The 14,431-nt window shown below is 39.4% G+C and overlaps 1 protein-coding gene across 4 annotated transcripts in view; it reads right to left on the bottom strand.

Annotated features, from left to right (window-relative positions):
• The window catches only part of GK (glycerol kinase), a 49,833-nt gene that overhangs the window by 16,032 nt on the left and 19,370 nt on the right, over nt 1-14,431 (bottom strand). For 3 of the 4 annotated variants that reach the window (XM_078390462.1, XM_078390463.1, XM_078390464.1), the window contains exons 9-16: nt 14,301-14,318; nt 12,228-12,263; nt 9,530-9,597; nt 6,860-6,902; nt 6,332-6,412; nt 5,431-5,509; nt 4,225-4,321; nt 101-185 (exon numbers count right to left, since the gene is read on the bottom strand). In XM_078390462.1, the coding sequence (XP_078246588.1) occupies nt 101-185; nt 4,225-4,321; nt 5,431-5,509; nt 6,332-6,412; nt 6,860-6,902; nt 9,530-9,597; nt 12,228-12,263; nt 14,301-14,318 (507 nt within the window). The remainder of the gene's footprint in view (nt 1-100; nt 186-4,224; nt 4,322-5,430; nt 5,510-6,331; nt 6,413-6,859; nt 6,903-9,529; nt 9,598-12,227; nt 12,264-14,300; nt 14,319-14,431) is intronic. The other variant, XM_072994265.2, reaches the window with a different exon arrangement.

The following is a 14,431-nucleotide window of genomic DNA, read 5'->3' as shown; positions in this document are numbered from 1 at the left end:
AAAAGGAAGTATGAAATTAATTACAGTTCAAAATAATATTCAAGCAATTGGACAACAAAGATAGACTTCAAATAGCCCAGCCCAGACCCATCATCCATACCTCTCGTGTTTGAAAGCAGACAGCAGCTAGTGCAGCAAAGGCAATGTGTTTTTTGTTTGTAAACTGAGTAAGGCCACAGATAATTCTGTAGAATAGAAAGTAAAAACTGTGTTAGAAGGAAAAGCATATTTAATAAGATATAACATCATGTGGTTTTAACAGCACCCTGCCTTGTTTCAGTGAGACTGCTCACTGAGACAATCTGTTTCCCATGGCAGAAGGAGCATGCTGGCTATATCCAGAGCTGGAAGAGTTCCTTTATGAACTGTGGCTGCCAGAATCTGTAGCGAACACCAGTCATGCCAGAAGGGGGATTGTGAGAGTTGTAGTGCTAACTACTTTACCTGGAAGTACCCACAGGATTCTGCTCGAAAAACCAGCACATCAGGATATATAGGATCCTGATGTGATGTCGTCGTTTAGTCTTTTAGTCATATCCAACTCTTTATGACCCCATAGACCAGAGCAAGCCAGGCCCTCCTATCTTCCACTGCCTCCCGGAGTTGTGTCAATTTCATGTTGGTTAATTTGCAGACACTGTCCAGCCATCTCATCCTCTGTCATATCCTTCTCCTCTTGCCGTCACACTTTCCTAACATCAAGGTCTTTTCCAAGGAGTCTTCTCATGAGATGGCCAAAGTACTGGAGCCTCAGCTTCAGGATCTGTCCTTCCAGTGAACACTCAGGGTTGATTTCCTTTAGAATTGATAGGTTTGTTCTCCTTGCAGTCCAGGGGACTCTCAAGAGCCTCCTCCAGCACCAAAATTCAAAGGCATCAATTCTTCGGCGGTCTGCTTTCTTCATGGTCCAGCTCTCACTTCCATACATCACGACAGGAAAAGCCATAGCTTTGACTATTCGGACTTTTGTTGGCAAGGTGATGTCTTTGCTTTTTAAGATGCTTGTCAAGGTTTGTCATCACTTTCCTCCCAAGAAGCAGGAGTCTTTTAATTTCGTGGCTGCTGTCTCCATCTGCAGTGATCATGGACCCAAAGAAAGTAAAATCTGTCACTGCCTCCATATCTTCCCCTTCTATTTGGCAGGAGGTGATGGGACCAGTGGCCATGATCTTAGTTTTTTTGATGTTGAGTTTCAGGCCGTTTTTTGTACTCTCCTCTTTCACCCTCATTACAAGGTCCTTTAATTCCTCCTCACTTTCTGCCATCAGAGTGGTATCATCTGCATATCGGAGGTTGTTGATATTTCTTCCAGCAATCTTAATTCCGGCTTGGGATTCCTCCAGTCCAGCCTTCCGCATGATGTATTCTGCATATAAGTTAAATAAGCCGGGGGACAATATACAGCCTTGTCGTACTCCTTTCCCAATTTTGAACCAATCAGTTGTTCCATATCCAGTTCTAACTGTTGCTTCCTGTCCCACATATAGGTTTCTCAGGAGACGGATAAGGTGGTCAGGCACTCCCATTTCTTTAAGGACTTGCCATAGTTTGCTGTGGTCCACACAGTCAAAGGCTTTTGCATAGTCAATGAAGCAGAAGTAAATATTTTTCTGGAACTCTCTGGCTTTCTCCATAATCCAGCGCATGTTAACAATTTGGTCTCAAGTTCCTCTGCCCCTTCGGAATCCAGCTTGTACTTCTGGGAGTTCTCGGTCCACATACTGCTGAAGCCTACCTTGTAGGATTTTGAGCATAACCTTGCTAGCGTGGGAAATGAGTGCAATTGTACGGTAGTTGGAGCAATCTTTGGCACTGCCTTTCTTTGGGATTGGGATGTAGACTGATCTTTTCCAATCCTCTGGCCACTGTTGAGTTTTCCAAACTTGCTGGCATATTGAATGTAGCACCTTAACAGCATCATCTTTTAAGATTTTAAATAATTCAACTGGAATGTCATCACCTCCACTGGCCTTATTGTTAGCCAGATTTTCTAAGGCCCACTTGACTTCACTCTCCAGGATGTCTGGCTCAAGGTCAGGAACTATATTGTCTGGGTTGTCCGGGATATCCAAATCTTTCTGATATAATTCCTCTGTGTATTCTTCCCACCTCTTCTTGATGTCTTCTGCTTCTGTTAGGTCCCTCCCATTTTTGTCCTTTATCATGTTCATCTTTGCACAAAATGTTCCTCTAATATCTCCAATTTTCCTGAACAGATCTCTGGTTTTTCCTTTTCTGTTATTTTCCTCTATTTCTTTGCATTGTTCATTTAAGAAGGCTCTCTTGTCTCTCCTTGCTATTCTTTGGAAGTCTGCATTCAATTTTCTGTAGCTTTCCCTATCTCCCTTGCATTTTGCTTCCCTTCTCCTCTCTGCTATTTCTAAGGCCTCGTTGGACAGCCACTTTGTTTTCTTGCATTTCCTTTTCTTTGGGATGGTTTTTGTTGCTGCCTCCTGTACCATGTTACAAGCCTCTATCCAAAGTTCTTCAGGCACTCTGTCTACCAAATTGAGTTCCTTAAATCTGTTCTTTACTTCCACTGTGTATTCATAAGGGATTTGGTTTAGATTATACCTGAGTAGCCCAGTGGTTTTTCCTACTCTCTTCAGTTTAAGCTTGAATTTTGCTATGAGAAGCTGATGATCAGAGCCACAGTCAGCTCCAGGTCTTGTTTTTGCTGACTGTATAGAGCTTCTCCATCTTTGGCTGCAGAGAATATAATCAACCTGATTTCGATATTGCCCATCTGGTGATTTCCACGTGTAGAGTCGCCTCTTGTGTTGTTGGAAAAGTGTTTGTGATGACCAGCTTGTTCTCTTGACAAAACTCTATTAGCCTTTGCCCTGCTTCATTTTGAACTCCAAGGCCAAACTTCCCTGTTGTTCCTTTTATTTCTTGGCTCCCTACTTTAGCATTCCAGTCCCCTAGAATGAGAAGAACATCTTTCTTTGGTGTCAGCTCTAGAAGGTGTTGTAAATCTTCATAAAATTGTTCAATTTCAGTCTCCTCAGCAATGGTGGTTGGTGCATAAACTTGGATTATTGTGATGTTGAAAGGTCTGCCTTGGATTCGTTTTGACATCATTCTATCATTTTTGAAATTGTATCCCAGTACAGCTTTTCCCACTCTTTTGTTTACTATGAAGGCTACTCCATTCCTTCTACGGGATTCTTGCCCACAATAGTAGATATGATAATCATCTGAGCTGAATTCACCCATTCCTGTCCATTTTAGTTCGCTGACGCCCAGGATGTCGATGTTGATTCTTGCCATCTCCTGTTTGACCACCTCCAGCTTCCCAAGGTTCATAGATCTTACATTCCAGGTTCCTATGCAGTATTTTTCTTTGCAGCATTGGACTTTCCTTTCACTTCCAGGCACGTCCACAGCTGAGCATCCTTTCGGCTTTGGCACAACCACTTCATTAGCTCTGGAGCTACTTGTACTTGTCCTCCGCTCTTCCTCAGTAGCATGTTGGACACCTTTCAACCTGAGGGGCCCATCTTCCGGCGTCATATCTTTTAGCCTTTTGTTTCTGATCATGGGGTGTTCTTGGCAAAGATACTGGAGTGGCATTGCCATTTCCTACTCCAGGTGGATTGCGTTTAGTCGGAACTCTCCACTATGTCCTTTCCGTCTTGGGTGTCCCTGCACCGCATAGCCCATAGCTTCTCTGAGTTACTCAAGCCCCTTCGCCACAACAAGGCAGCAATCCACGAAGGGGTCCTGATGTGAAACTTCCATCCAAATCTAAACAGCCAAATCACAGGATCGATGCATAGTATATAGTTTAAAGAATCAGAAAAGGCAGATGATGCTAACCCAACTTGTCCTTCTTATTTATTTATATTTATTGATTACATATTTATTATATTATTTTCCAGTTTCGTTCACTTCTGGTATTTCAGGACATCCAAGGGCAACTGGGAAAGTATTACAAAATAGAGGGAGCTAAACTGCTATAGTATCCCATATGGAGGGACTTCCCCCAGACACCTCCCCCCCTTTAAAGGTGACTTCTCCCTACTCCACATATGTTCTCTAGACTGCTATTACACAACCAAGGTGTTCTATTATCATATGTGATTTAGGTTGTTATAGCTGTCTCTCACACACACACTCTACTAGCACAAAAGCAAACTAATCTCTCAATCTTACATACAAGTCTTTTTGTAATATCAGAACACCATGAAATTTCCATATTTTAATTTGCACAATTCTTACCCTCTTGCACTGGGCTCCCAGTATGGTGCATATAAACCTGAGAAAGCTGGGACAAAGTAGCAGCCATAAGAAGTGCCCACATCAGCAGCAAGTTTTTCTAAAACCAAATGCAAAATAAAGTACAGCAGAATTAATGGTCATATTTTTAATGTTTTATCAACCAGGTGCTTAGTGCATATGATATTTTACAGTTATGCTGGATTGCAATTCCTCAGATCCCAGAGAAGTGAGTACTCTGGCTGGGCCTAATAAGAATTGAATTTCAAAACTTCTGGAAAGCACCAGGTTGGGGAAGACTGTTTTACTACCTGGAAAGTATCATGTAGAATTCTCTAACAAAGAAATTAGGAGTCCTTATTCTAAATATGTGTAATAATGTATCAGTGAACAACAGCATTCTTGTACCTCTGCCAATATATTAATATTTGTAAGACTTCAATTGCCTACTAAAAATGAAAGCCTTGTAGCACAAAATATTATACTCAAAACCTATGTCTGCCTGAATTTAGCAGTACTCCTAGGAAAATGATTAGAAGATATACATAGCTGTTCTGGATGAAATTTTGTTGTTTAGCATAGTAAGTTGCAACTAAAATAGGACTATTAAATCAACTGATTCTATGGAGTTGATTAACTATTTTGCCATTGATTCAATAGACCTACTCTAGTTGCAACTTACTATGCTAAGCAGCAGGATTTCAGCTATTGACCTATAATAACTGAAACTCTGTACTATATAGGCAATTTTTTAAAAATTTCTACTGTTATTGGCAACAACTTGACCGAATATCCTGATTTTTGTCTTCTGTCTGAAAAATGAACACAATGAAAACTAATAAAATAGCCAGAATTCTATTGGAGTTTCATGGCTTATTATAACTAAATTACAAGCTTGTGGTCTGGTGTGTGTCTCAGTTCCATTCCTGGCCATGGATTTGATTGTGCATTCTGATACAGCCTGATGACTTGTAAATTAGCTGCAACTACGTACATAATACAAACCCTATGTTTAGATTCTGGCTATCTTTTTAAGTTCTTACTCCTAGTAGTATATTGGGCTACTATATTTACAGAAGTCAAGCATATGCCAAGTTAGCATCCCTTAACCAACAAACAAGAAGAAAAATATATTTCCAATTTTAAAATCCCAGGAAAGAGAAAGACCACTGTCTACTAAAATACTTAAGACAAGAATGGCTAACTCACCAACTTCATCTGAAGACTGTGCAATACCAAGGTTATCCCTCAACCAACGAACAACAGCGCCTGCAATGGCAACAGAACCCTAAAACAAAGAGGTAGACCAAAAACACTAATTTGTTATTTGGGTTGCATTGTCAGAGCACAACACTGTGAAAGGCAAATTACAAACATGGAGGCATACATTTTTTGCTACTCCAGATTTTTGAAACTTGCTGGGCTCACAATGATAGTCACTTCAAACTTTGAGGTACATGTCAAATAACTGCACAATGCTGAAGATGGGGAGAGAATAACAGTTGTGATTCCTGGAACATTTATCATTATGTCAGGGACTAAAACAAAGTGAATTTAGACTGGTTCATACCCACACGGTCTTCTTTTTATCCCACCAGATTATGATGTGTGCTTGTAAAACAGCCCTCACAACAGATAAAATTTTCACACAATGACATTGCATCAAACACAATGACATTGTCATCATGACTTTCTCCTCCCCTACACCCCTCCACAGTACAAAAAAAAAATACAAAACAAAACTGTGCTGGAAAATTTCCAAGGTGTCTATGGGCAATTTAGGGTGTTCCTATGTTCCAGAAGGGGTGGGAACGGCTCCTTTCAATACTACAAACAGGAGCAGCTTGCTGGATTCTAACTAATATCTCCAATTTCTGCAAAATTCATTCATACATTCAGGTGTAAGTCATAAAGTGTAAAACAACTTCATACAAAAACATACATGTTTTCTTCGAACCACGAACACTGACATGAGAGAGAATTCACAAACCTAATCTATATCTACTACTATATTGCAGCGGTCCAGTGGAGCGTATAGCAGAAAACAGTAAGACACAGCAATGAATTATAATCATAGAAACTATAACATAAAATAAATAGTTATGCCTACCTCTAAAGCATAATATACAGGTTTGTCTCTGCCCAGTTTGTAAGCCACTGTTGTCAGAAGACCATGCTCTGAAAATGCGGGCTAAAAATAAAACAACAGAACACACTGACAATACAGCTACTTCATAGAGATGGGATGCACGTATATATCAATTTTTATCTTAGGAGAAATATTTATGAGAGATAATTTATACTTTGAAATTCTGGAATAAACAATAGTACTGTGACTTCTATCAGATGCATATTTACAAGCCTCACAGATTTATGTAGCAAAAAATATACCTATTAGAAGACACTTGCCAGTATACAAGTACTGTTTTCCAGTTATCTTATGCATTGAGTAACTAACTATAGCTTTGTAGCATGAAACATTTTTTCTTTAGTTCACCTTATGAAACTCATGAGCTTCTTTTAAATTTATACAGAACACTCAACCAGAATGTGTTTCTTTTCTCCCCCCCCCCCCAAGAGTGTTACACAGCAGAATTTGTTTCTTTGCAAAAAGTAGGTATTTGCCAGTAATGCTCACCTTTTGGCCTGTATTGCAGAGTAAAAAGCAGCCTGTTCCATACCTGTAGTGAAGATGACAAAAATTGCTGATTTGACACAGCACCAAGTAGAAGAGACATATAATCAAGAAACGTATTCTCAGTTATATGAACTACAACACACATATGCCACAAACTTACAAGGAATAACAAAACAGTGGCAAAAGAATTCAGTAGAGTAGAAATCAAATTCTACTGTATATAACTGGTAATAATCAAGTACCAAGTTTCCTGAAGATTGGCAAAATCATAGTTAACCTGTTAGAAATGAAGTGGAGAAGCACAGCAGCTCACTCTCCTCCTTGTTCTCCAGCCACACCTATATCCTTGGCTCATTCAAAATTAGTAGCTAAATGTGCACTTAGGTTATATAGTTCAGAGCAGATGTTTTAATTACTACATTCACTCAAGAATTGGCCACATTGTTTCAACCCAGTTTGCACTAAAATGTGTTCTGCAATCCTCTACTAAGATTGAGCCTACATATTTAGTTTGCTCACAAGTCAGCCAGAGTAGAAACAACTTGTCCAACCGCTGGATGTACTGGATGTATATTTTCTATTTTAGAGACCAAACAAAAGAGCTGAAGGGAATGAGCTGTGCCTTAAAAGGGATGAAGGGCCACCCACCAACCCCTACAACAAAGCCAGAAATAAAATTCTGGAAACCAGAAGTAGGGTGTCTTTCCCCTCCACCACATTTGAGGGTACTAATGCAACCCCTGCTATGTTCTGGGGGTGGGAAATTTCCCTACAAAGTTGTCTATTCTGACCACCTTATCCATCTCCTGAGAAATCTATATGTGGGACAGGAAGCAACAGTTAGAACTGGATAGGGAACAACTGACTGGTTCAAAATTGGGAAAGGAGTGCAACAAGGCTGTATACTGTCTCCCTGCTTATTTAACTTACATGCAGAATACATCATGCGAAAGGCTGGACTGGAGAAATCCCAAGACGAAATTAAGACTGCCAGAAGAAATATCAACAACCTCAGATATGCAGATACCACTCTGATGGCAGAAAGCGAGGAGGAATTAAAGAACCTCTTAATGAGGGTGAAAGAGGAGAGTGCAAAAAATGGTCTGAAGCTCAACATCAAAAAAACTAAGATCATGGCCACTGGCCCCATCACCTCCTGGCAAATAGAAGGGGAAGATATGGAGGCAGTGACAGAGTTTACCTTCTTGGGCTTTGTGATCACTGCAGATGGTGACAGCAGCCACGAAATTAAAAGACTCCTGCTTCTTGGGAGGAAAGCGATGACAAACCTGGGACATCATCTTAAAAAGCAGAGACATCACCTTGCTGACAAAGGTCTGCATAGTCAAAGCTACGGCTTTTCCAACAGCGATGTAGGGAAGTGAGAGCTGGACCATAAAGAAGGCTGACTGCCAAAGAATTAATGCTTTTGAATTGTGGTGCTGGAGGAGACTCTTGAGATTCCCTTGAACTGCAAGGAGAACAAACCTATCCATTTTGCAGGAAATCAACCTTGAGTGCTCACTGGAAGGACAGTTCCTGAAGCTGAGGCTCCAGTACTTTGGCCATCTCATGAGAAGAGAATACTCCCTGGAAAAGACCCTGATGTTGGGAAAGTGTGAAGGCAAGAGGAGAAGGGGATGGCAAAGGACGAGATGGTTGGACAGTATCATTGAAGCTACCAACATGAATTTGACCCAACTCCGAGAGGCAGTGGAAGACAGTAGGGACTGGTGTGCTCTGGTCCATGGGGTCACGAAGAGTTGGACACGACTAAATGACTAAACAACAACAATGATGTTATATATAGAGGGACATGGTGGTGCTGCAGGTTAAACTGCAGAAGCTTCTGTGCTGCAAAGTCAGAAGACCAGCAGTCATAAGAGCGAATCCACGCAACGGAATGAGCTCCCATCACTTGTCCCAGCTCCTGCCAACCTAGCAGTTCGAAAGCATGAAGAAATGCAAGTAGATAAATAGGTACCACCTTGGTGGGAAGGTAACGGCGTTCCGTGTCTAGTCGCCCTGGTCATGTGACCACGGAAACTGTCTTCGGACAAATGCTGGCTCTATGGCTCGGAAACGGGAATGAGCACCGTGCCCTAGAGTCGGACATGACTGCACTAAATGTCAAGGGGAACCTTTACCTATGATGTTTTAGGTTAAGCACTGAGTTCACTGTAAGTAATTTCTGTTCTGGCAACCTAGCTTCCATTCTGGCAGTGGCAAGACAAGGTAGGGAGGCGATAGGTGATAGTAAGAAGGGGGCAAAGGGCATGCCGTGGAGGCAGAGAAAGCTGTTTGTTAGGCCCATATGCAGAAACAGCAAACTAGGCTGCTAGAGTGGCCATTCTGGTAGCCTAGACTGCTCTTTGTGCCCAAAAAAGGGACGAACAAAAGGAGTAAACATATGTCATTTATTATTCGTCGGGGGCCTCTGAAATTGACAAATATGAAGTGACGAATATTACATGAATCAAAGATTTTTGATGAATATCACAATTTGTTTTCTTATTTGTTCCCATGTTTACTAAGTAACTATGGTACATGGACTATTCCACATTGCATATCTTTAAAAATGGCTAGTTCTCTAAAGTGTTGCTTATTTTTGCTATTGTATCAAATCTGCAGGAGAGATTATACAGTTTCAGTTCTCATGTTAAAACTTACGTATTTTTTGCTTGACCATCCTTGAAACACATTTGTCCTACTAAAGCAGCAGATTGGTCACCTAAACACTGGAAGAACAAATAATTCAGTAATGTTCAGTCGAAGAATACCTGCATATTTTTCAAGATGTGATATTTTGTGTATATAATGCTAAAATAATTAAGCAGACTGTAGAAAAAATGCAATGCTGAAACATACATTCTGCTTTAAAAAATGAGGTTTGAATAGCAGTTTACTAAAAGTCACTGTGAAATAATTAGCCTATTCTCTAGGCAAGTCAGGAAGCAAGGTCAATGTACAACAACAGTGCTTGCAAAAGAATCTCTGTCATGGCTTATAGTTAAACATGTAAACAAATAAGCTGACTGAAAAATCTAAATAGAGGAAGGCAAAGAGACTTGTAAGAAGATGCCATACCACACACATTAGATACCAGCAACTGGATACTGGGCACCAGACATCAAACATCAGCAACATGTATCAGTGCAGCTCACAGCAGTGCCTCATAACAAACAAGGATAACATAGGTTTTCCCCTAGAGCAGTGGTTCTTAACCTTTGTTACTCAGATGTTTTTGAACTGCAACTCCCAGAAACCCCAGCCAGCACAGTTGGTGGTGAAGGCTTCTGGGAGTTGCAGTCCAAAACTCCTGAGTAACCCAAGGTTAAGAACCAGTGCCCTAGAGAGTCAAACCTGTTTGGCTAGGTGAGCACTTATTATATTTTTCATGTGTGTCCAGTGATATGCTTAAAGGCTAAAGACTGCTTAAAGCTATAATGCTTTTTACTTTTTAATGATGTATTTTAGAGTTGCATTCTCTGCTTTTCAATCTACCCCTATAGGCTATAAACGCCTGCATTTTTAGAATATATGCCCCTGCAGTTTTAAAATACAATTGTAACGATTAAAGTTCTGCCTACAACTCAAGTTTTGTTTTTTAATATACTTTTGCTTGCAACTTCTCATCGCTGTAATAATTTTGCATGGCAATCACACCTGCAGTTTTTCACAAGTTCACAAGGATGGATTTCTGTTTTAAGCATTTGCACCTACAGTTTTTCCATAGCTGTAAGACTTTTGCATAATTTCAACAACTTTGCATTTCTGTGCTTATGGAACACAGAAGCAATGCAAATGAATAAAGCTGGTAGAAATAGATAAGCTGATGTTGTCTGGAATCATTGCAACTATGAAGCAAATTTTACTTTGATACCCAGATGAATTTTGATATGACTGGAAATTGTTACCTGGTTTCATTTGGCAATGAACTCTTTTCCTGGAATGCCAGCTGTGATGAATACAGGTTTCTGATTTTTCCTAGAGGTCTATAAAGTTTTGTAGGGCTTTTACAGGATGTTCAGGCATCAGACTCCCTGACCTGACATATTTAATAGGTGAGTAAATTCAACTGTGTTTTATTTTAACTGAAGTCAGCCACTGCCTAGTTATCTTAGCAATTTCTAAACTCTAGAATCCATACCAAAAAAGCACAAATAGACTTAGATAAACTACATAGTCTAAAGGTATTGCAGGATTTGAACAAAGTGTACCTCATTTTGGAATGCTGGTGCATGTACCAACCCTTCCTTCCCAATCCACCAATCTGGGAGAAACAATCCAAAGCATAACTAGCTGCTACTTCATAAACACATGCATTTCTTATTTTAGACATGCAGGTCTTCCTGACTGTGTCCCCTTCAACATTACATCTACTTAAACAAGTTCCATCAAACAGAAATGCTGCAAAAGGTGTATTCAGAAACTAGGGTTGTAGACAAACAGACCCTCCAAACTGTCTGTGGGTGAAGAATTTGTAGGGGAAATGTTCACTTAATTTCTCCAAGCATTGTGTCATCCTAGGGGACTGTGATGATGATAGTTGAGAGGCAGCCACTATAAGAATGGTGGTGGGGAATAAGAAATTAATCTGCTAAGTGGTCCTCTATTGCTAAGGAACTAGACAACAACAAATCTTAGAATGTTTCTAAAACAAATGGCTTCTGGGCAATTCTTCAGTCCCTTTCCCTCAGCGTCCCAAATGCCACATCCCGGAGGGGCCAGCTCAGACACATATTGTGTTTCCTGCAGGGAATGTCTATCTATGTTGTAGCCTGTACAAGCAACAGCAATGTTTTGTCTAGCTCCAAAAAAAATGAAGATGGTACTATGCCATAATTTGTCATACAAATACTCAGAAGTTGTATTTGTCCAGGGAAAAAGCTTTTATTTTGATCCCTCATTCCCAGGGATCTTTATAATTGATACTTACGTGCTTATCATAGCGTTGCAACATACTCCATTTGCTTTTGTTTTCCCTTCTGTTGTGTACCTACCACCTGATGCTATGCAGCTTCTCTGAATGCTTCCACTTCCCAATCTAAAATAGCTTTATATAAAAAATTACCAGGGAGAGGCTTTCTCTGAAATGTAAGAAGCAGGGAAGACTTCTAGCTACCACAGAGGAGATTACACAATGAAAGATAGCACATTTACACTTTCAGCCACTTCATACAAAATGAAGCATAATGATAAAATAGTATCTTTCATTTCACCCTGAAATTGCTCCTCCTTTGAAATTTTGTTTGAAAGCAACTTCTCCATCAAACTGAATGAAAATGATCAAAATTCTCAAGGTAGAAATGGTGAGCACAGCACTGTCAGAAACTGGGTCAAAAAGAACTTCATAGGTTGAACTCACCCCAGAAATTGGTACACCCGTCAAAGCTCCAGAACTCTACCAAAAACAAAATAAAAAATTTTTAGTTTATTCTGCACCGATCACTTTTCATCTAGTAGTTTTTTCCTGGTATTTAGCAACGTATAACTACAAACCATCTGAGATAATCAAGCAAATTTACATGTTTAAAGAACAATCCAGGTTCAGTAAACTCTATTAAGTTATATGTACAGATTTATTCACTCCCAGATGATAAAAGAAAAGTAGATCACTAGTTCTAATGAAAAACTGAACAATTTTGCCAGGTAACCAGAGAAAAGAGATTACTTTACTATGTAATCTGTGCAGCAAGTATTTACCTACAATGTCAAATAAAATCTCAATGCCCACTTTGCATTTAAGCTGAACAAATTTGTCTCCTACTATCATGATTTGGACAAGAAAATCAAACAATTATAATATTCCTCAGAAACTGAGGAGCTAATTTTGATATACAATATTAATGCAAAACGTTCCTTGTGTTAATTTTCTTTGTATTGTTTATCTTCCGAGCAGAAATGGAAAATACAGACCAATCTTAATGAATTCTGTGGCTAATTCATGGTAGGATCAAACTTGCCTGGACTTACTGTTTTGGCTGAAACCAGAATTTGACACATGGATCTTGTTTCAACAAGGAAAATGTGACAACTCCAAGATGACATAAGCTCTGGATGCTCATTGATTACATCACAGACTGGGAACACTGCATGCTGCCATTTTTGCAAATCATGTACATTCAAACTGGAAATGAGTACATTCAAATTGGAAACAACACAGGGTGCAGCGAAGAGAGTGCCAAAGGGATAAATAGTGATTTAAAATACAGTAAAAGGAAATTTTCAGGACTGTATCACATCTATAACTTGGCTAGTCTGGACACAATGATCTATAGGGTCCCTTCCAGTTTGGCATTTCTAAGATTATTATTATTTATTATTATTAAATACGATCTGTAATTGCTTTCTCATATCCCAGTTCATCAGACCTGAATACAAATAAAGTAGTTTATTTTATATACCCCAGTGTTCATGTGCATTACTTTATAGAAAATACTCCTCTATTTCAATGCATCATCTATTTGGAGGGCTAGATAATTAAAGTCTAATTTAAAGGCCCATTTTAAAATTAAAAAAAAAAAAAAAACAGGAAAGAGAGCATTAAGAAGCCCATGAACATATAACTGAGAAAGTACACAGACCACCTGGTCATAGTGGTGAGATGCACTGTAGGCCTGTTTATAGCAGTTATTTCTAAATTTTATCTGTACATATCAATTAATGGGGAAATGCAAATCTGTATCTTCTTTTGCCCATTTTGGTGTAATGAAATCCCTCTTTTCAGCAATTATAAGACGCCAGACAAACCCCAATTTGTAAAAAAGCCAAGGCAAGCTACAACTTCTATCCATCATAGTAATATACAGAATACCACTTGCATTTTAATAATGCTTGGAGTTACAATAAGATCACCCACGCTATGTGTCAACCTAGAAGGTCAGTGCCTATAATATGGACTAATGAACAGAGCTTCATTAGAAAAAATACAGGAGGTCTTATTCTGAGAGGCAATGCTACTGGTGTTGTGAAATTATGTTTCCTCAAAAAGCAGAAAGAAGTATGTCACTGTCTTTTTGCAAACAGCCAAGGGTATGCACATGTGTATTTAGCAGTCACACTTCAGTTCAGTGAAGCCATGCATACAGTACAAACCAGTACATTTCCATCTAGGGTATTTTTTGAATTTTTTAAAAGTTATGATGATGCATAGCCTAGCATTGATATTTATTCTCTTCTCAGTAGCAATAACCTTTGATTTAAAGTCATTAGCTACTATATAGTACTTTCTCTTGTTCTTTTAACTTTTGGGATGCTGCACACTTTTCTGCAGAACTCATATGAAGAAGCTCAAACCTCAATCAGCATACATTTGGAAATGTCACTTGATCCCATTCCCTTTTAGAAAAGAATGAGGTTACCCCTGAGGAAATGCACTGTATCTGAGCAGAATGGATGGAGACATGACTTGGTGGCATCCTAACAAATTCCTACTCACCAGGGTAGGAGAGATTTTCTAGTCGGCAAGAAAGGTAGTGGGAAAGGAGAGGAGACACAAAGAAGTTCAGTAGCCTGACAGTCTATCTCAATTTCCCTGTGCAATTTTCTCTTACTTATTGCAGTTTGGGC

Source organism: Pogona vitticeps, chromosome 3 (assembly GCF_051106095.1).
Source record: "Pogona vitticeps strain Pit_001003342236 chromosome 3, PviZW2.1, whole genome shotgun sequence".
Classification (NCBI taxonomy): domain Eukaryota; kingdom Metazoa; phylum Chordata; class Lepidosauria; order Squamata; family Agamidae; genus Pogona; species Pogona vitticeps.
The sequence above is the reverse complement of the archived record's forward strand: the minus strand, read 5'-3'. Positions and strand labels throughout refer to the sequence as shown.